The sequence below is a fragment of the Protopterus annectens genome, chromosome 1.part0 (genome assembly GCF_019279795.1).
Source record: "Protopterus annectens isolate FY-2018-M chromosome 1.part0, PAN1.0, whole genome shotgun sequence".
In the NCBI taxonomy this organism is placed as follows: Eukaryota; Metazoa; Chordata; order Ceratodontiformes; family Protopteridae; genus Protopterus; species Protopterus annectens.
This window is the reverse complement of record NC_056725.1, coordinates 1,667,159,337-1,667,179,732: the sequence shown is the minus strand read 5'-3', so window position 1 is coordinate 1,667,179,732 and position 20,396 is coordinate 1,667,159,337. Positions and strand designations below refer to the sequence as shown.

General features: G+C 40.5%; 1 protein-coding gene across 1 annotated transcript in view; it reads left to right on the top strand.

Moving 5' to 3' along the window:
• LOC122799376 (major histocompatibility complex class I-related gene protein-like) overlaps positions 1-20,396 on the top strand; it is a 647,776-nt gene that overhangs the window by 278,971 nt on the left and 348,409 nt on the right. Inside the window, exon 3 of the mRNA XM_044068388.1 lies at positions 16,526-16,783. Within this exon, the coding sequence (XP_043924323.1) occupies positions 16,526-16,783 (258 nt within the window). The remainder of the gene's footprint in view (positions 1-16,525; positions 16,784-20,396) is intronic.

Genomic DNA, 20,396 nt, shown 5'->3' with positions numbered 1-20,396 from the left:
CCATTTATCATAGTATTGTGGTTGTCTTGAAAAATACTGGCATATCATTAAAGACCGAAGTTAGAAAGTAATGACAAACATTTGAGTTTTAGACTTCTTTCCCTTCAGAGACTTAATGCAACTGCAAGACCTGTTCTAATATCACTGTCTAAGTTTGTTAGAGCAATATTTCATAACTGTCCCTATTTGTGGGCCTTTGCCACACATTTCTTTGTGGCTTTGTATCGATGACTTGTTGTGAGAGGCTGAGAGGTGTGTATGGGATTCCAACATTGACATCCATGCATGTGACCTATGATCCTACAGTTTCTTAGTCCCCCACATATACTGCAGTGAGTTTACCACCTTGGGGACTACTGCATACTCTGAGGCAGCTGGTATTTGGCGGACAATTCCTGTTGCCTCACATAGCTGTCAGTTGTCTGCAGCTATCCCAGTAGCCCACCTCCATTCCCTTGCATACATGCAGCAATACCATAGATATGCTACCACAGTCTACTACTCCATTCATTTATTGTCAAGAAGAGGGACTTACCTTGTGCCTGCAATAGTTGTGAGGACAGTGCTTCAAGGGCTGACTCTGTCAGATGCATGCAGTACACAGCCTATACTTGGTAAGGTGCAGGCAGTGTAATGTGTGGGGCATCCATTTTACTGTGTGTGTGAGTCAGAGTGAGATGTCAGTCCCTGGGTCCCTAGGGTGTCAGTGTATGTGCTATGCATTGCCTCTTTGCCAAGGCCAGGCCATACTGGGCATGCCTATATCTGCCTACAGGGACAGGCTCAGGGGGTTCCTCCTCCGAGTCCCCTTGTGTCTGTGGGCACCTTGGCAATGATAGAGGGCTGTGTGGCCCTTCTCTGTGATGTTCCTGCCACAGCTGTTTCCACATGATCATATTGTGCAGCATGGCAGATACTATGAACATGTGTGCACATGTTGCTGGAGAGTACTGCAGGGCTCCACCAGATATGTCAAGGTAGCGAAACTGTGACTTGAGCAGCCCAAACACATACTCTACAATGTTCCTAGTTTGTGTGTGTGCCTCATTATGACATTCTTCACTGGGTGTGTGTGCATTTCTGATGGGTGTCACCATCCATGGTTCCAGTGTGTATTCAGCATCCCCCACTAGATGGCTGTATGGGATGTCCCCCCCTGGCAAATGCCTGGTACATCTGTGATGCATGCCAGATGTGGGAGTTGTGATAAATGCCACGGCTGCCAGCACACTTATTGATGATAATGCCCTGGCCATTGCACACAAACTGGCAGTTGATGGAGTGATACCCCTTGTGGTTGTAGACTCTATCCTCCTCACTGGGTGGTGCTTTGATGTGCACATGAGTGCAGTCTATGGTATCCAGTATCTCTGGGTAGTGTACTACATGGTGGAAGAGACACATCTTGATGGTCCTGTCCTCAGGGGTGTTGGGGAAATAAATGTGCTCACTGGCATGTGTTAGAATGACATCCAGGAACTGGTGGAGTACCCTGGATGCGGATGCCTGTGAGATCCCCATGATGTCCCCAGTAGGTCTTTGGAAAGTACTCATAGCTAGCATTATTAAGGCTACACATACCTTTGTTTCCACTGGGATGGGTTCCCCTCTGTTGGCTCTAAATCTGAGGTGAGGGCGGCAAAGCTCAGTGAGTTCCTGTAGTATGTCCCTGTCCACCCTGTAGTGCTCTACTATCTCCAGCTCATGTAGCCCCTGGAAGGTTACCCTGGGTCTGAACACTCTTCTCCTCCTCAGTCTTGACTGGTTGTCAGCATCATTATCATCACTGACCTCAGCCTGTAGCATGTAGAGGTGTAGCAAAGCAGCAGAAGTCCTTTCATTTTGTCAGTTAAAATTCCCAAGTGTGTACTCCAATGGAGCATAGTATGTGGAAAAAAATCAGATTAAAGGGTGTCTGCATAGTTTATTCTGGTGTGCTACAGATGCAACCTGTGTGGTTGGCTGACTATGATACATTCCACATGCCAACTATGTTATTGAGGGGTTTGAATGGGCCAGTGTGAGTGACAGAGGGCTTATTAGTCATTTATAGCAGATTGGCTTTTCTAAGCTATTTCCTTTTATTTATTTTTTCAATTTCCTCCACTTCTAAGCCCCGCGTCACTCAAACCCGCAGCTCCAGTGTAAACATTGCTCAGCAGATTTGACCCTCCCTTGTACACAAGCATGCTTAACTTTTCTTTAACTTGCTAAGCACAGCTTAGCAGCCTTAGACACACACCTCCATGCTTAGCTGTGCTTAGCTGAGTGCAAACAGGAGCTGCTGAGTTCCAATCTGCTTACACAAACCATTACGCACACCATTTTCATCTCAGCTGTATCTTCTAACTACACTAACATGGTTCTAGCCCTTACACAGTTAGTACCTGCAGACATGGTGGCCCATTTTGCTATTCAATAAACTTAGCTCATTTATATACACCTAATTGCGTATACCCTAGATACTGCACTACACCAGAGTCTATGTCCTTAGCAACCACTATAACCTGCCATTGTATGACTCTGCATGCTGGTCAGTATGAGAAAATTCAATATTGCTTTCAATGTCATATTTTACAATTTAATTTTTTTTTTTTTGCAAATTAGCATGTTTGCGTGCTGCTGCACGCCACTTAAATGTGGCATATGTGATAAAAAAGTTAAATTTTTCATTAATCACATCATATGTCATTGGCCATAGTTTTGGCCATTTACTTGCCTACTGCACCTAATACATGCTTTTATTTGGCCTGTCACAGCCCCTGTTTTATTTTTACATTCCAATACACGGTTACTAACCACGTACATTTTTTCTGCAGACACTGCACCTACACTGATGCCTTTCTGCTTCCTGGATTGCAAAATCACCTCATTTGCATGGTTTTCACCAGCAGATATGGTGATTTGCATTCCGCGATCGCTTCTGTGTCTGCAGCCAATGTGAACACTTGTGCACGCACCCAGCCCTGTTTCCCAGATCACTCAGCGACCATATTTCATGTTCGGGCCTCAACATTATTCCTACATGGAGAATCGCTCCATGTAGGGTTTATTGAATTACCTCCCACGTCTCTCATTTGACACAAATATAAAGGTAACTCAAAGAAAATCACTACATGGTTAGACTATAGAATAAGCAAGTTATATAATACTAAATTTCAGAGGTAACAACCTTTAAAAATGGAAAACAAGTTCAGCTTGATACAAAAAAGTATTAAGTAAGATGACCTAATCAACCAAGGCTTACTATTAATATAAGCTTGCAAATGAAAAAAATTAACAACCATTCTGGAACCACAAAAGGAAAATTAAAGGCAACTCTCAAGACTTCAGCACCCTAACATTCAAGTTACTATTTGAAGTATTTAAATACTTAAAAATAGGCCTTGTAGAAATAAAATAACATTACACAAAATATTAAAAGAGCAGCAGACATGTCAGTGCTGTGTTATAGAGGGATAAGGCCCTAACTATGGTCCAGGTAACTCAGGAACTTCAGGAGAGAGATGGAAGAGTCCATCTCAGGATAGAGGAAGTTCACTAATGATGCTCCCTAAGGAGAGCCATGATCCAATGAAGGGAGTATCCTTTGGATGAAGTCTGCAAATATATGGATGAGCAGGGAAAGTAGGTAATGGATAATAACAAAAAAACTCCCCCAAATGGAATGTGGAAGTTTGAGACCCCCAGGATGGCCTTAGGTTCCACTACTAGTCCCATCAGGATATGGAGTAAGTGCAGGAAGATTGTAGTAGCTGGTAGACCTGGTATGGATGTGGGGTTCTGGGTAGCTATTATATTGTATATTTACTATTTCTTGGAACTTCCCTTCTTGTGCCTCTGCTAAAATTGAGCGCTGTACCCAGTCGGACTTTCCCGGTAAACAAAAACAAACAAACAAACAAATAAATAAATAATGTTTTAAAAAGCAAGATGTCTAATAACAAAAGTGCCCTGGAGAGGATTAACAGGCTCTTTCATAAAACGAATATTTCAAAGGTCTTCTTAGGAGGCCTCAGAATAATACACCTGTATCAACAAAGGCAGATGATTCAAGAGGAATGGAGTTAGGCATGCAAAAAATAACATACCATATGTGTGAAGTTGGGCCATTTAAAGAAGCAAAAGCTCCTCACTGGTTGATCTGAGGTACCTGACTTCAGCATAGGGCTTCAGCACTTTTAATATGCAAAACCTAGGTTTTGAATGGCTTCATGATAAGAGTTAGGATTTTAAAAATATGCTTGACCACAACTAGCAGCTGCTGCCAGTCATATAAGTCTTGAGCTATACAACTTGTACAAGATGTATCAGTCAACAGTTTAGGCACGGACTGCTCTCACATTGTAAAAGTGATAAATTCCACATCCATAAGCCCATTGTAAAGGATATTGCAATAGTCTAAGTAGGAAAATAACATTGCACGGACCACATTTGCTATGTCATAATATGGAATACTGTACCTAAGCTTAGATATACTCTTAAGGTGGAAATACGGTTAATTAATGATGGCTACAAAGCTGGTTCTTGAATATCAGCCTATCATTAAGTACTTCAACCAGATCCTGGACACAACTCACACATTCAAGTTAATTTAAAAGATAGATAGTTAAGGAAAATTCACAGGAAGATGTGGCAGACAATGTTTTCATCTTCAGTGGGTTAAGCTTTATTTAAATATGGGATGTCTGTTCAAAAACTGAGTCAGGACAATCTGCCAGGGCAGAAATGTCAAGCATAACCTCCTGACTAAAGTAAAGACTAAGATGCATACTGTAAATATATGATTGATAATTTGTATTTCTCCCACAATAACCTCCATAAATAACATACTGTGCACCACAAACAACAGGATGGCCAATATGGAGTCCTTACATCACAAGGAAAAGGAACTGGAAGCACTAACTTTGCTTCGAGAGTCGGAAGCAGCCTGAGTGCTAAGAGGCAAACCACTCAAGAAAAGTGGTAGTCAGACCATGACAAGCCATCAAATTCTTGATCAAGATCATATAGTCTGTGATATAAAAACACATGGGAAGTCAAGGAGGGCAGGAGAGAATACAAGGACTGGTCATTTGACATCAGGAAGTCATTTGCATCTTGAATGAGGGACGTCTCAGTACTGTGTCTTGGTGTAAAACCAAACTGAAAGTGGATATTCATTGTATGATATGACTATAGCTGAGTGTATCTGCACTTCTGAATCACCTTACCTATAAAAGAAAGGATGAAGATGGGGTGGAAATTTTACAGCACTAGCTTTTCAAGGATTGGGTTATAAAGGCTGTCATTAGCAATGACTGATATATCCTAGTCCTCAACAAAGAATGATGAATTTGGAAAATAACTGAATCTAGCAGATCAAGACAAGATTCAGCTAACCTTATATGGCCAGGATCTAACTCCCAGCATGTTCAGTACATGGAGAAACAACATTCATAATCTTGTCATAGTTAAAGTAATAGAACTGTGCCCAGAAGAACTCCAGAAGACTCAAATTATACAAACTGCAATGCTCCATAGTCAGTTGCAAAGGGCAGCATTATTTTAACAAGCTTAGCAATAAAGAAGTGCATGAATTCATCACATTGATAAAAGGAAAAAAAATGTTATAGAAGGTAAGATAGTCTGGTCTGCGCTGACTGTCCAGTGTATGAAATAGTTCCCCATGTAGTTTAGTGTGACAGGAATTTCAATGGGTAAAAGTATTGTCTTCTAATATGAGAGATCCATCGGATAAGCATCAATAGTGCATATCTAGACTACGTTTGTCATTGAGAAGGCATGACCTCCTCTGTCTTTATCCCAATCTATGTCACATTATTCATATCACACATAGCTCAGAATTAAACCAAGGCTTGTGTTGAGTGGTAGGGACCATCTGAGAGATGCCAGTGCTATGACAGCAAAACCCAGAACATTTATAACAATCATATTATAAATCATTGTAAGTGATTTTGCACTGTCTGCACTACACCTTTCCAGGAGCCAGTTCAAAACAGATCAGAAGGTAGTAGTGTTAGTAGATGGCATATGACAACATTTGTTCAAGGCAGTATCAGAGACAAGATTAGGTGGAAGACCAGACCTGAAGTGCACCATGTGGTGTTTGATCCAAAACACTACTCTAACCACTAAGTCTCTAGTTTACAGACCAAGCTGGAAAACAAAGTCCAACAAACACTACTCTAACCACTAAGTCTCTAGTTTACAGACCAAGCCGGAAAACTAAGTCCAACAAACACTACTCTAACCACTAAGTCTCTAGTTTACAGACCAAGCTGGAAAACAAAGTCCAACAAACACTACTCTAACCACTAAGTCTCTAATTTTCAGACCAAGCTGGAAAACCAAGTCCAACAAACACTACCCTAACCACTAAGTCTCTAATTTACAGACCAAGCTGGAAAACAAAGTCCAACAAACACTACTCTAACCACTAAGTTTCTAATTTACAGACCAAGCTGGAAAACAAAGTCCAACAAACACTACTCTAACCACTAAGTTTCTAATTTACAGACCAAGCTGGAAAACAAAGTCCAACAAGGGTACAAATTTACAACTAGCAATGGTAAGCATCAAAGTGCAGCCAAACCTCTCAGATTCACTAGATTCAGCACAGACCTAGACACTGAAGTCACACACAGTCTACCACCTGCATAGATCAGGGGGAATCTTACAGAAAAGCCCAGGGGCAATTGTGAAGGTAGTATGCCAAATAAATAATCAATTCACTTCTTTCTCCAAGGATGTAATTAAAATGGTTGAATTTCTAATGCCCACCCAAGATTAATTCCAAGCCAGATGAAAAATATGTGGCCACACCACAAGTGATATGTTCTTGCCAGATAATGTGAATACTGTGGAGAGCTGGATGAAAGACAATTCCTCATGCCCTGAGTTTTTGGACAGTGTACTCTAAAACATTGCACATTGCTAATATCCTACAGAACCAATTCAACTCCAGCCTGTAATCCTGACAAGGAAAGCCACTAATATATTACACTTAGACGATAACCCTCCATGCTGATCACTACTCCTGGTCACACTGAAGAAACTTTGGGCAGAATCAAGGACACAAGAACACTAGTTTCATGTGTCTCAGTAACATTGCAGGAAGTTTTATTTAGTTCTATAAACTGTAATCTAGTAAAACTCTGCACATGTTATCAAATATGAGCTTTTTTCCAAGGGCTTTGTTACAAAACTATTGCAGTAAGTCAAACTGGCCCCTATTCACTAGGAAAGATGTACCGTTGACCTTGGGATGTACCAACCCATTAATCTTGCCAGTATGCTATGCAAGGTATTGGAAACTATCGTTATGAAACCTGGTTAGGGGGTTATGGATTATGCCTTTTCTGATAGATACTAATTAATTCATATTTGTTAAGGGTAAATCTTACCACTATGTTTCTTCACCTTTTTGACCAGGTTGCAACCGCTATGGATGAGAGGTTAAACATGCACATCACATGCATTGATTTTATGAAGGCCTTCAACACTATTTCACATGATAATATTATAATCAAAATTACCAATTGCACTGTCAGTGGAAGCATAGTGTTTTGAACTGGCAATTGGCTTTCCAGCAACACAGTTTGAGAAAGAACATTGGCTCTTCTCACTGGCTAAAACAAAAAAAGAAGGTCTGATCAGACTTTGCTCTTGGTCTACCTCTAGTTTTCACCTTCCTTTCAGATGCATGAGTTGACATCATTGATGCTCCCTAAGTTTGCTGGTGATTGCAAAGTTGGTCCTCTAATCAACAAACAGAATAGTTCTCCAAAAAGACCAGGACACAATCTGTCCTGATTACAAAATAATAGCTTGTCCATTGTTGCTGAGAAATATAAGCACATTGCCTTCAGGAAAACAAGAGGTAAATATCACCTTTTCTATTTGGAGAAAGCCATTTAAGATAGATTATTTTATAAAAGGCAAAAACACAATCATAGAAAGTAGCCACATCTCTGACCAAAAGGTTGCCGCAGTTATAAGAAAGTCCTTTAGAATTGTTCCTATGATACTCAACAGGAATACTAGCTGCTAAAAGACGGTCATCATTCCACTGCACATCTCACTTATTTAACTACTTTTTGAGTAAAATACCCCCTTCTTTTGTAATTTCTTAAACAAACACCAAAGTCATCTGGACAATTGCTCCTCATGAAGATCGACAGACTTAGCAACCTGGATTATGCAGATAAACCTTAAAAGTTCTCCCTCTTCTCAGTATCACACAGTTACCTGTGGGGGATCTCTGCTTACTTTTCCAGCCACAAACCCTTTCCTCTTTGAGAATCTCTATCTAAAGTGTACTTATATGAGAACATATACACACACAAAAGTATCCAGCCTTAAAATATCTCTTAACAAACAGCAAACATGACAATTCGTCATTCAGTTTTTCTCTTGCTTTTGGAACAAATTTCTGTTGCTTATAAAACTATGCCATTTCATGGGTAGATGTATGTTCCAGCATAGGACAGCAGGTACACTAGGTATACATACCTCTGTACCTCTGAGAAGCTGAAAGAATGACAATTTACCTGTGGCATGTCTTTCAGATGCGAGAGGAAACACTTTATCAAAACTTACATGAGCAGGAGGAGGGTATACTGAATTTTAATATAAAGCACCGTGGGTGGATACCAAACTGAAAATCAAAGCTGTGAGCACCACTGTGCCCCCTCCCCACAGTAAGAATATGAAATTAGAAAAAGATTACTATTGCTTTCTGCCAAGTGTAATGTTTAACAACTGGCAGAGTTATATAGAACCATAATTAAAAGGCTAATGAAACTCTACTGCTTCATAAAGCCTATATGTTAACTTTAAGGCTTTATAAGGGCCTAGATATAATGCTTTTAGGCATGACAATGCATGTTTCTGCTACTTGCTGTCCTAGATATGAACAGAAGCCAGAATGTGAGTGTAGGCCTTTTACTTCTGTCTCTTAAACAAAAAAAGAAATCACTGGAAACCAGGGCAGAGTAAGCTGAAATCCATTAATAATGCCAAACAATTTTCCAGGTACACAGAGTGAACTAAAATCCTATAATGATTCTAAGCATCTTCCCAGGTATGCTTGTTGTACCTACTTCTGTCTCTTATGACAGGAGTCAGAGTTATGAGAGTCACGAAATCTGAACAGAATAGCTTACTTTCCTCAATGTTTTGGTGTTCTTGTTAAATACAGGTAAATTAAAGCAACTAAAGTATGTCCACTAACAGAGAAGAAGGAATACACAGCATAACTGTAGGTAGGGTGGGGTAAAGGGGCAACTGCCTGAGTACAGGCTGCTAAGGAGGTCAACTGATCCAGTTGGCAGTAAGCAAGAAGAGTACTGTCAGTGCACTGCCAGCATTCAGTGAGTATTGCAATTCAGCATATCATTGATTCGTGTAAACAGTCACAGATCTTCAGTTTTTTTAAAGAAATGAATAAATGCTGTAATTATTGTAGTAGGAATGGAATAGCAATGAAGAGCAAGACGAGCTACATTTCTAGAGTTTGCCACACAAAAAAAAAAAAAAAAAATTAATAGAAGTTCATAACAATACAAATACTCCCAGCTCCTTAAGACCTCCTAAGTGAAACCGAAGCAAAACACAACACAATTAAAAATATCCAGCAACAGAAAAAGGAAGAATAAATATAAAAAGTAGCAAGTAATAATAAAAGAAAATCAGTAAAAGGGGAATTAAATAAAGCTTTTTAATCCACACTCACATTAAGTCCTACATGTGCTGAAGTATGAAATTTAATAGAAGCGTAGCTTCCTGAAGTTACAGGACTGTTTCAAACTCCTTTCACACCTAACTTATACACTTTGCTGCAAAATACAAACTTGGCTATAAGAAGGTATGATGTTCTAAATAATGCATAGCAATTGGGCTGATTTCTTTTGTTTTTGCACAGCATTAATATATTCTAGAAAACATCTTACATTTTCTGTGGGTCTATTAAGTATCCATAGGTGAGATCATAAGACAATAGTATACATAAATGCTTTAGTATCACAAAGATACTACCAATATCCATCTTAACTCTAATAATTTGTAAAACAGGTGGAACAGCAATATCACAAATAACACATATATTACATTTTAATGTACCCACACATTTAAGAATAAATGTACACACAAACATAAAAACAAAATGTCTTGAAAATGATAACTATGTTATTGTGATGACACTTAATAGTAGATAATTTAGATTTCATCCCCCTCATACCTTTTGGAGAATTAGTTCAAATTAAGTGTTCTTATAGTAAATGGCAACCTTTTGGGAAGCAGCAACTACAACCTTTTCTATATTTCAGATGAGAGTTTATTCAGATGCTTATTTTAAAGTTTGTAGAATGATCAAGTCAAATGGTAGGGTTGTGGTTAATGGATAACAAAAGCAAACTGTTTTTTTTTTTTTTTTGCAATTTTTTTTCTGGTGATTATTTTGGTATTTTGATTTATTTTTTGAAATGCTGGCATTAATCATTTTTGTTTTGATGTTTGTGCATTTTGATAAATTATGTGGTAGACTTCAGATGATGAGAATGTTGGAATGTTTATGAAATGCATGATGTCTTACGTTGCAACAAAGCAGTGTTAACAGTTTCAACTACTATTCATTAATCAACAAATCAGAAGACCTGTGCATCCTTGTTTAGACATATGGTAAGAGACTGAAATCATAATGGTAGAGGACTAGGGGATGTGTGAATTCCATTATTTAATAACAGAGAGACTATTTTATTCACCAATCTTAATCCAAGAAAGACTTTTCTAAATTTAAGTATTTTTTCTCTGTTTTTTTGCTCCGACTGCCTTTTCCCGCCTAAAAAGCGAATTTCTAACTGATCTGTGCTTTAAAAAGTTTAAATTGCATTTGCCTTCTGCTTTTTACAGTTTTTGCACTTGTTTTATATCAATTTAAGTTGTTTTTGTATTGTATAACTGTTGTAGGCTATACACTAAAGTGTGCTAGCCTGTTTATAGCATTTACAGTGTTTTCTGTGTGTTTTCTGCTGTTTCCTGAAAAAAACAAAAAAAAAATTCTCTTTTCCCGCCTTTGCTGAACTAGATTAGTCCAGATTTCAGGTTTTGCTGAATTCCTGACTGTGGTATAGTTTCCTGTGTTGCCCATATCCTTACTTGGATAGGAAGAAGCTTCTCTGTTCACCAGTGAGAGTGGGGAGCTTTGAGCAGCCTACCTGCCCTTGGAGGAGTGGTCTCAGCCCTGAAACTAGTAGCTTATTGGCCGTTTTGGGTCAATTCCTATCTCTTTCAGTTTCACTGCTTTAAAACCCACATTTGCACAGTTTTGCGCCAGTATACAACTCTGCACAGCTCCTCGTGGTGTCCTGCAGAGTGATACAGGCAACAGAGAGACCCAAGAGAGACTTTTCCAGATTTAAGTATTTTTTTCTCTGTTTTTTTGCTCCGACTAACTTTTCCCACCTAAAAAGTGAATTTCTAACTGATCTGTGCTTTAAAAAGTTTAAATTGCATTTGCCTTCTGCTTTTTACAATTTTTGCACTTGTTTTATATCAATTTAAGTCGTTTTTGTATTGTATAACTGTTGTAGGCTACACACTAAAGTACGGTAGCCTGTTTACAGCATTTACAGTGTTTTTGGTGTGTTTTTCTGCTGTTTCCTGAAAAAAAAAACAAAAAAAATATTCTCTTTTCCTGCCTTTGCTGAACTAGATTAGTCCAGATTTCAGGTTTTGCTGAATTCCGGACTGTGATATAGTTTCCTGTGTTGCCCATATCCTTACTTGGATAGGAGGACGCTTCTCTGTTCACCAGTGAGAGTGGGGAGCTTTGAGCAGCCTATCTGTCCCTGGAGGAGTGGTCTCAGCCCTGAAACTAGTAGCTTATTGGCTGTTTTGGGTCAATTCCTATCTCTTTCAGTTTCCCTGCTTTAAAACCCGCATTTGCGTGGTTTTGCACGATTTTGTGCATAGCGCAGCATCGGGCAGTGCCACTTAAATGGGTTTAAACTATTCCCGGTTCCACAAAATCTGCTCTTCACTTTTTCCCTTATAACTGTTCTAAATCTCAAAGTAAGCACTCTATTTTCATTCTAAAGCCCTGCAGTTGCTCGTATAAGTAATCTTATAAGTAAGCACTAATAAACTAAAGCACTACACCCTCTTATACTCCCTTTAAGTACTTGGCTCCCTACTGGTCCTTTTTGATCAGTCAAAAAGTAGTTCCTTATACTATTCTGGCATGTTCAAAAGTCAGTTTCGGGTTTACTCTCCAGTCCAGCTGGTGAATCTGGGAATCTTGAGGCAATGTTACAACTGCCTTATGTACACAGACCACTCTCTCCTCCTCCCAACAAGCTCAAATATATGTGAGAGATGCAACTATATAGCCAAACTGGAGGCTGAGCTCTCTCAACCCAGTACTGGCGCAGTAAGTCAGGAGGAGAAGGTAACCACACACACCACAAATCCAGTCTCACATAGACCTATCGCAACAGCAAACCAAACACATAAACACACAAAAACATACTCGGAGGCTCTAAATAAAAATCTGCCCAAGCAGCAGAGACCTCCAAAGCAGACATCCAAGCAACCGCTACCCCACAACAATACCCATGTATCACATAGTTCACAAAGTCAGTGTGCCACACAGTCACAGCCCTTAAGGCTAAACAACACACCTAATACACTTGTAATAGGTGACTCTGTTGTCAGACACACTGACGTCCCACTCACCAGGCTGAACAAGGAGAAGGTCACTGTAAGCTGCCTGTCGGGTGCCAGGATCCGCCACATAACACAAGCACTCAGGTCACTCCAAAGCAAGTACAAATATGACTCTGTCATTGTCCATGCTCGTGTGAATGACCTGAGACGTACCTCCCTGGACTACATGAAAAGAGACATAGAGGAGCTCTCTGATCATGTAACCCAGGCCGGTATGACCCTGACCTTGAGTAGCATCTTACCCTCACCAAGAATGATGCCGCAGTATAAAGACAAAATGATCAATTTTAACAATTGGCTAAAGTATTGCTGTCATTCAAAGGGGATCCAGTGTCTGTCAGCCTGGGATGACATGCTCGACAAGCCACGTTGTTTCGCTATGAATGGCTTGCACCTGTCACCCCTGGGCTTTCGAATACTGGCTAAGGCTCTTGCCACCCCCATAGTGCCTTTTTTAGGCAAGGCTTAAAAGACAAACCCACCTCCATAGACAACACAAGGAAAAAGAAACTAAGGGTAATGCTGCTCAACACCAGAAGTCTAAACCTCAAGATGCATGCACTCGAGGCTCTCCTCAGTATGGAGAATATTGATATCTGTGCAGTAACAGAAACCTGGTTCAAGGCTCCCGAGAGCACCCCAGCACTACCAGGTTATACCTCATACCATGCTTTTCTGCCCCAAAACTCGGACCGAACCACAAAAGGAGGGGGAGTATCCATATTCATCAAAGATACCCACACCTCCAGGTTAGTGGCACTGCACAAAGCATCAGAGACCATCCATGTGCAACTAACAGTGGGCAAAACTGCCTTTCAGTTTGTAACCTACTACAGACCACCCTCCCAAACTCAGGAACCCCACTCAGCTTTCCTGAGAACACTGGAGAATATGAAGGTCTCTCCAAACACCATCATATTGGGTGACTTCAACTACCCAAACATAGACTGGGAGCACTACTCAAGCCCCAATGCCTTCACCCAATGGTTCCTAGAATTTTTAAACTCAAATGCTATGGAACAACTGGTCACCACTCCCATAAGAGGGGAAAACATATTGGACCTGATCATCACCAACATGGGGACTCTATGTTCCATACCAGAGGTATACCCCTCATTGGTAAGATCTGACCATAAATTAATCTCATTGGACATCCATATCCCATCCCCACCCCCAGCCAAGGAAACCACGGTGAAGAATTTCTCAAAAGCAAACTTCACACTTCTCAAAACCAAGGTGGAATCCTTCAAAGCCCCCGGGCCAGTGGAAAATACGGCCCAAACCGCAGAATCCTTTACAAACGCATTCTATGGACACCTACAAGAATGCATGGATTGTGCTATCCCAAATAAAACAAAGACTCACTCCTCGAAAGGCAGGAAACCTGTCTGGTGGACCCCAGCCATAAATAAGCTATACAACAGAAGGAGGAAGCTACTACATGATAGAGCAAAATCCCAAAAAGGGAAGGCATCAATGATCAGTACTAGCAAGAAACTACGATCCCTCATAAAATCATCTAAGGCCAGCTTCGAAAGAAAAATTGCACAAGACACTAAAGATAATCACAAGGCCTTCTTTAGTTATGTCAGGAACCTGGGTGGCAACTCCCAGATATGCTCTGAGTTAGTACAAAATGACAAAAAATACACTGAACCCACAGACATTGCCAACATCCTGGCAGACAGGTTCAGTGCAACCCCCCCCCCCCCAAAAGAGCAAATGTCTATCCCAACAGAGTGTAGCTTCCCTAACATCACAGATGCACAGGTGAGAGCTGCCCTCTCCAAAGCAAAAAACACAGCATCAATGGAACCAGACGGTGTCCCAGGCTGCGTCTTACCCGAGCTCCAAGAAGAACTGAACCCTCACATAAAGTCACTGTTCAATCTCAGCCTTACTACAGGATATGTACCCAAGGAATGGCGTACAGCAACAGTGGTCCCACTCCACAAAGGTGGTGCCTTAAAGGACCCTGGAAACTATTGCCCTATAAGCCTGACTAGCCTGGTCTGCAAAGCTATGGAGCATATCATCATGGAACTCATAAACAAAGATATTGGGAACCTCCAAACAATGGATCCTACCCAATCCGGCTTTGTTAAGGGCAGATCTTGCCTCTTGTACCTGGTCGACTTCTTTGAAACAGTCACCAAGGCCATAGATGAAGGGAAGGTAGTCCACACAGCCTACCTGGACCTCGCAAAAGCCTTCGACACAATACCCCACTCGGGCATCATAAATAAGCTCATCAGCTTAAATATCAACCCCTATGTCACAAGATGGGCTGCAAATTGGCTCAGGGATAGAACCCACATGGTCAGAATTGCAGGTGCCATGTCAGACTCTAAACCAGTTACAAGTGGCATCCCACAAGGCTCAGTCCTGGGACCTCTCTTGTTCGGTATATATTTCTCTGAGGTACAGGCTAACATGGGAGGACTATGGCTGACCAAGTTCGCAGATGACTCCAAACTGGGTGCCATAATCAACTCGCCGACTGACATGAGCATCCTCCAAAAAGGTCTCACAGAGACGGATAACTGGTGCCAGAGCCATGGCCTAAAGCTAAATGCCAAAAAGTGCATAGTCATCCCCTTTGGAAAAAACAAAGTGCCCACAAATTACCACATAGGTGGTAATCCATTAAGTACGGAAAAAGTAATTAGGGATTTGGGGACCCAAGTAGATAGCAATCACTCCTTTGACAATCACGTTGCCAAAGTGGTTAGAAAGACCTTCTATATAGCCCACCTTATCACAAAAGGGTTCACATCTAGATCAAGAGAGGTCATTGTGCCCCTCTACTCATCACTCATCAGGCCCATAATTGAATACAATGCCCCATTTGGGATGTACCTTACCCGACACCTGCAGCAACTGGAAAGACCCCAAGAGTACCTCACCAAGAGGATCAAGGGACTCAAACAGATGCCCTACGCAGTTAGGCTAAAGAAACTCCAGCTCTACTCAGTTGCTTACTGCCTACTCAGAGGCAATCTGTGCCTAACGCATAAAGCCATGTCCAAACCAGAATTAATGGACATGCTCCACCTCAGGAAATCCAAATCCCTTAGAGCTACATGGTCCAGGGACTTAAACCTCAGCACAGAAATAAATAGGACATGCTGGAGGGACAGATTCATATCCCAGAGGCTCCCCTCACTCTGGAACAAAATCCCAATCCATGTTAGGCAGAGCCTCTCAATGAACCTCTTCAAGAGAAATCTTAACGAGTGGATGGGAGATCGTAGGTTTACCCCTGGGATCTCTTCTGTGTCCCTACTATACAGAGGCACAGTCAACTAATCTAAAAGGGTGGTGAAAGCCAAACATACTCTGGCTAGGCTTATAAATGCCCTAGGGCAGATAGCCTAGTATCAACCTATGAACCTATGAACAGTATGATTTATGAGGCTTGTAGTTCTACCATATAAAACTAGAGTGTTTGTCCTTGTTCATGCTGCAAAACAACTTTAAGCAAAACTGAGAATCTTTTCCTATTAATTATGTTACATTCTCAAATACCCTTAGTGTCTTTATTCCTTTTGTACTGAATATGTACCTTTTTTTCAGTTTTGTGTATTCTTCTTAGAAATCCAACAAGCGCATATGTACTTCATTAAAATAATAATCAAACCTAAAACCAGAGTGCCAGCAGGTTTGTGCCCTTTTTGAAAACCTTCATGTTTGTAACTTGATTTATTTTCTATTTTATTTTATTTTATTTATTTATTTATTTATTTATTTTTTGGACAGTAAAGTGTCAACCTATCAGCATTTTGCTTTTCAATAACAGGTCCGCATATTTATCAGGCTGCACTTGGCTGTGAATTACAAGATGATGGAACTGCCAGTGGATTTGTATTTCAGGCTCTGGATGGAAAAGATTTCATTAATTTCAATAAAGAAAATGGGAGTTGGACTTCACCAACAGCAAAGAGTTTGTCTGCTGAAAGAGGCAGTGCAAAGTCATGTTCGGTATTTTTAGATCACGTTTGTACATATGATTTGAAGAAATTCTTGCAATATGGGAAAGACACAATACAAAGACACGGTATGTTGTGATGTTTACATACAACTATGACAGTATTGATTTTGTATTTTAACATGTGTGTTTTAAATGGTGTAGATATAAAGTGCACAACAGAATTTTTTATTCTTAGACTCAGTTATTAAGCAAAACATTTTAATGCTAAGTTGCTGACAGTACGTTGTTGTTCTTGATTCATCAATTTATTCAAAAATATGCAGCCTAACAGCATTCCTCCCTACTTATACACAAATAAAATATACTCTAGTGTAAGAGGTCATACGTTTACGGGTTGTTACTATGCTAATGACCACTATGGCCATTACAAGCCTAGCCATGCACTCCAGGCCATTTCGGTCCTGAGTATCATGGGCATCTATATGGGGGGGCAGGTTAGTAAAGAGGTAACTACTGGATTTGTGGGGGGGTATTAGTTAGGACAGTATTCTTATTATTATTGACCTCCATTCATAAGGGACATAGGGCTAGACCAGGGGTAAATTTATGACTTTCCATCCAATTGCCAATGTTTCATTTGAATAGGGTCAGGAATTAACTCTATTTTACATGGATGGGGAGCCTATTCTATAGTGCTGGGATCCTTTGCAACACATATCTATCTCTCCAGCACATTCAGTTTATGTCACAAATGAAGTTCCAGTCCATAGATCTAGTATTTCTGGTGCAGTTTGTTTTGTTCATGTGCAACAAGTCCATCAGGGCTGGGTCTGAGGAAGCCCTGCAAGCAAAGAAAAAAGTCCCTTTCAGCAACCTGTAGGATGCTGAATACAGAGACAGAGCCTTTAGTTAATTAGTGTAGGACAGAACATTCATGCTGTGAATTCTTCTGGTAAGATACCTTTGTGGGTGTTCCAACTGCTGCAAGTGTCTGGTTAGGTATATACAAAAGGGGGCATTGTCCTCAATGATATGTCTGATAAGGGCTGAGTGTAGTGGTACTATAAGTTCCTTGGACCTGGATGCCATACACCTACCTATAAATTGGGTGTCATAGAATGACTTTTTGACTATCTTTGCTACATGTTGGTCAAAGGCCAGATTGCTGTCTACATATGTTCCCAGATGCCTTACTACTGCATCCATTCTTAGGGGTGTTTTATTGATGAAGTAATTAACTTGGATTGACAGTTTTCCCAAAGGACATTATAATGCATTTTTGGAATTAAGTTTTATACCAAGGCTTTGCACTAGTATTTGTCTGTGTTACACCCTCTTGCAAGATGTTGGTGTCTTGGGGGGGAATCTATAATAGCACCCACTTTACTGTCATCTGAAAACTTGGTGAACCAAAGGCCTTGAATGTTAGTCTTGGCTTTTGAGAAGTAGATGCCAAACAGGAGCAGACCCAGCAAAGATCCCTGTAGAACTCCACTAGTGAGCAGTCTTTTGGTGGAGGTGGACTCACTGATGCCGAATTTTTGGGTCCTGTCTATGACCCAGCTGGCAATCCAGCAAGTTATGTAAGGAATTATGCCTAGCTCAGAGAGCTTGTCAACATTTAATGTGTGGGGTATTGTACTAAATGCTTTGGCCAGGTCAAGATATGCAGTGTGCACTGTTTGACCCCTGTCCATTGCCTTGGTGACCCTCTCAAAAATATATCAGGTTGGGTAGGTACAACCTGCTTGTAACAAAGCCAGATTGGGATGGATCTAGTCAATGACCAAAGACAATGTCCTTGTTTATCATTTCCATGATAATTCATTCCATGGCTTTGCATATCAGGCTTGTTAAACTGATGGGTCTGTAGCTCCCTGGGTCAGTTGATGGTGTGCCCTTGTGGAGGGGAATGACTGTTGCAGTACTCCATTCACTTAGAATGCAGCTTGTTTTTAGTCTGTAGTTTTAGAGTGCCTCAAGTGGTCCTGATAAATCATGTTTTAGACTGTTTGTGAGGCAAACAGTGATGTCATTGGGACCCACTGAGACAGTGTTCTTGGCTTTGAGTGCTGCCAGCATCTGGTCCCTGCTATTAGTATGGAAAAGTATGTTGAAGGTGGAGTTGCAGTGGAGTGGGGGGTGACGTTTGAGCTGAATTTATCAGTCAGTAGATTTGCTATGTCACCCTGATCGGTGAAGATGATATCTTTTACCACTATTTCAGCACATTTCTGTGTGCTACCTTTAAGGGTCCAGACATAGCTGAAGAAGACCTTGTGATTGTCCTTGGCCTGTGAGGCTATCCTGACCTCATAGTTGGCATTGTTGGACTTAATCAGATCTCTTACTTTCTTATTTATTTGGATAAGAGAGCACTTGTCTTTAATGGAATTGGTCTTCCTGATGTGGCCATGAATCTTCTTCTTTTATAACATACCCTGTTTATGTGAGGATTCAACCAGTAGGGTTTATTTTTAGTGTTTGTTTTGGGTTTACTCCCGGTAGGTATGGCAGCTTCTATGCAGCCATTCACATGTGCGTGTAGGGACTCAGTGAATAATTCTACGTAGGTAGTTGTGTTCTCAAGGTTAGGGGAGCCTTGAATTTTGGGAAACTGTCTCTTAATAGGATTTAGTTGCCTTAGAATAGTTCCTAACTATTGTAGATTTGGCTGGGTTTTCCAGATTGATTTTTACTTCAAAGGAGACAACATTGTGATCTGACTTCACTACTGAGGATGTGACAGTGGTGGTGCAGCACTCTCCCATGTTGGTTGGGGCACGCGCTATCTGTTCCAGGCAGTGGTGGCTCCAGCTTTCTTCCTTGCTAGGGCACAATAGTTGCAATGCAGATAGGTACAGGGTGGGAGACATTTGACATGAATAAATAAATAAATAAGCAAACAAATCTTTCACACATACTGTAAATATAGCAAGCTGTTAGTAACAACTATAACATGAGAGCCTGTGCAGCCAGGATGACATGCATATCACTGCCAGCACCTGCCAGTGCTGTGCAACAACTCCCTGGCAGCTTGTCAACAGGGCAGCCTCCCTCTTTGCCTCACCATAATCATGACTTTGCAATAAACTGCACAATACATGGTTAAAGCAATTCTTAGTGCTACATACCGTACAATAAAAAACTAGTAAGCAACATACATTGTGCTAAATTCTCTGTACAAGCCAAGAGAATTTTCTTCTTCCTAGAACTGTAGACAGTATCATAATGTGTATAACAGGGCAATATTCACAGTAAGTAGAGGGGTCTGGTTAAGTACAAAGTCTGTATATTTGTTGTAAATGTTGATGTTTAGTGCTTCTTACCTTGCTAGTTTATGCAGAGTTTCATTGTGACACTCACAGTGTAAAGCTATGGTCAGAGTCAACTTTCCATCATCAAAATGTGGAACACTATGCAACCTTTCATAATGGAAAAAATTACTAAAAACTATGAAGGCTGTCAGCCTAGCTAGATAGAATTTTGTAAATAATTCTATGTCCCTGTAAATATTAATATGATCCACAGACTTGTTTGACAAATGTAAGAAAACTGTGTTATGTTCTGAGCTTCAAAAATGTAACCACAGTGCACTCTGCTGGAAGAAAGCTGATAAGAAAAGGATTTTACAACTGTGTATGATCTCACGCATGGAGACAGGATGTCTGCAGCTAGAAATTCTTTTTATTGTCCTAAGACAAAGATATTTACTAGGTTTCACATGTAAAGTGTCTTT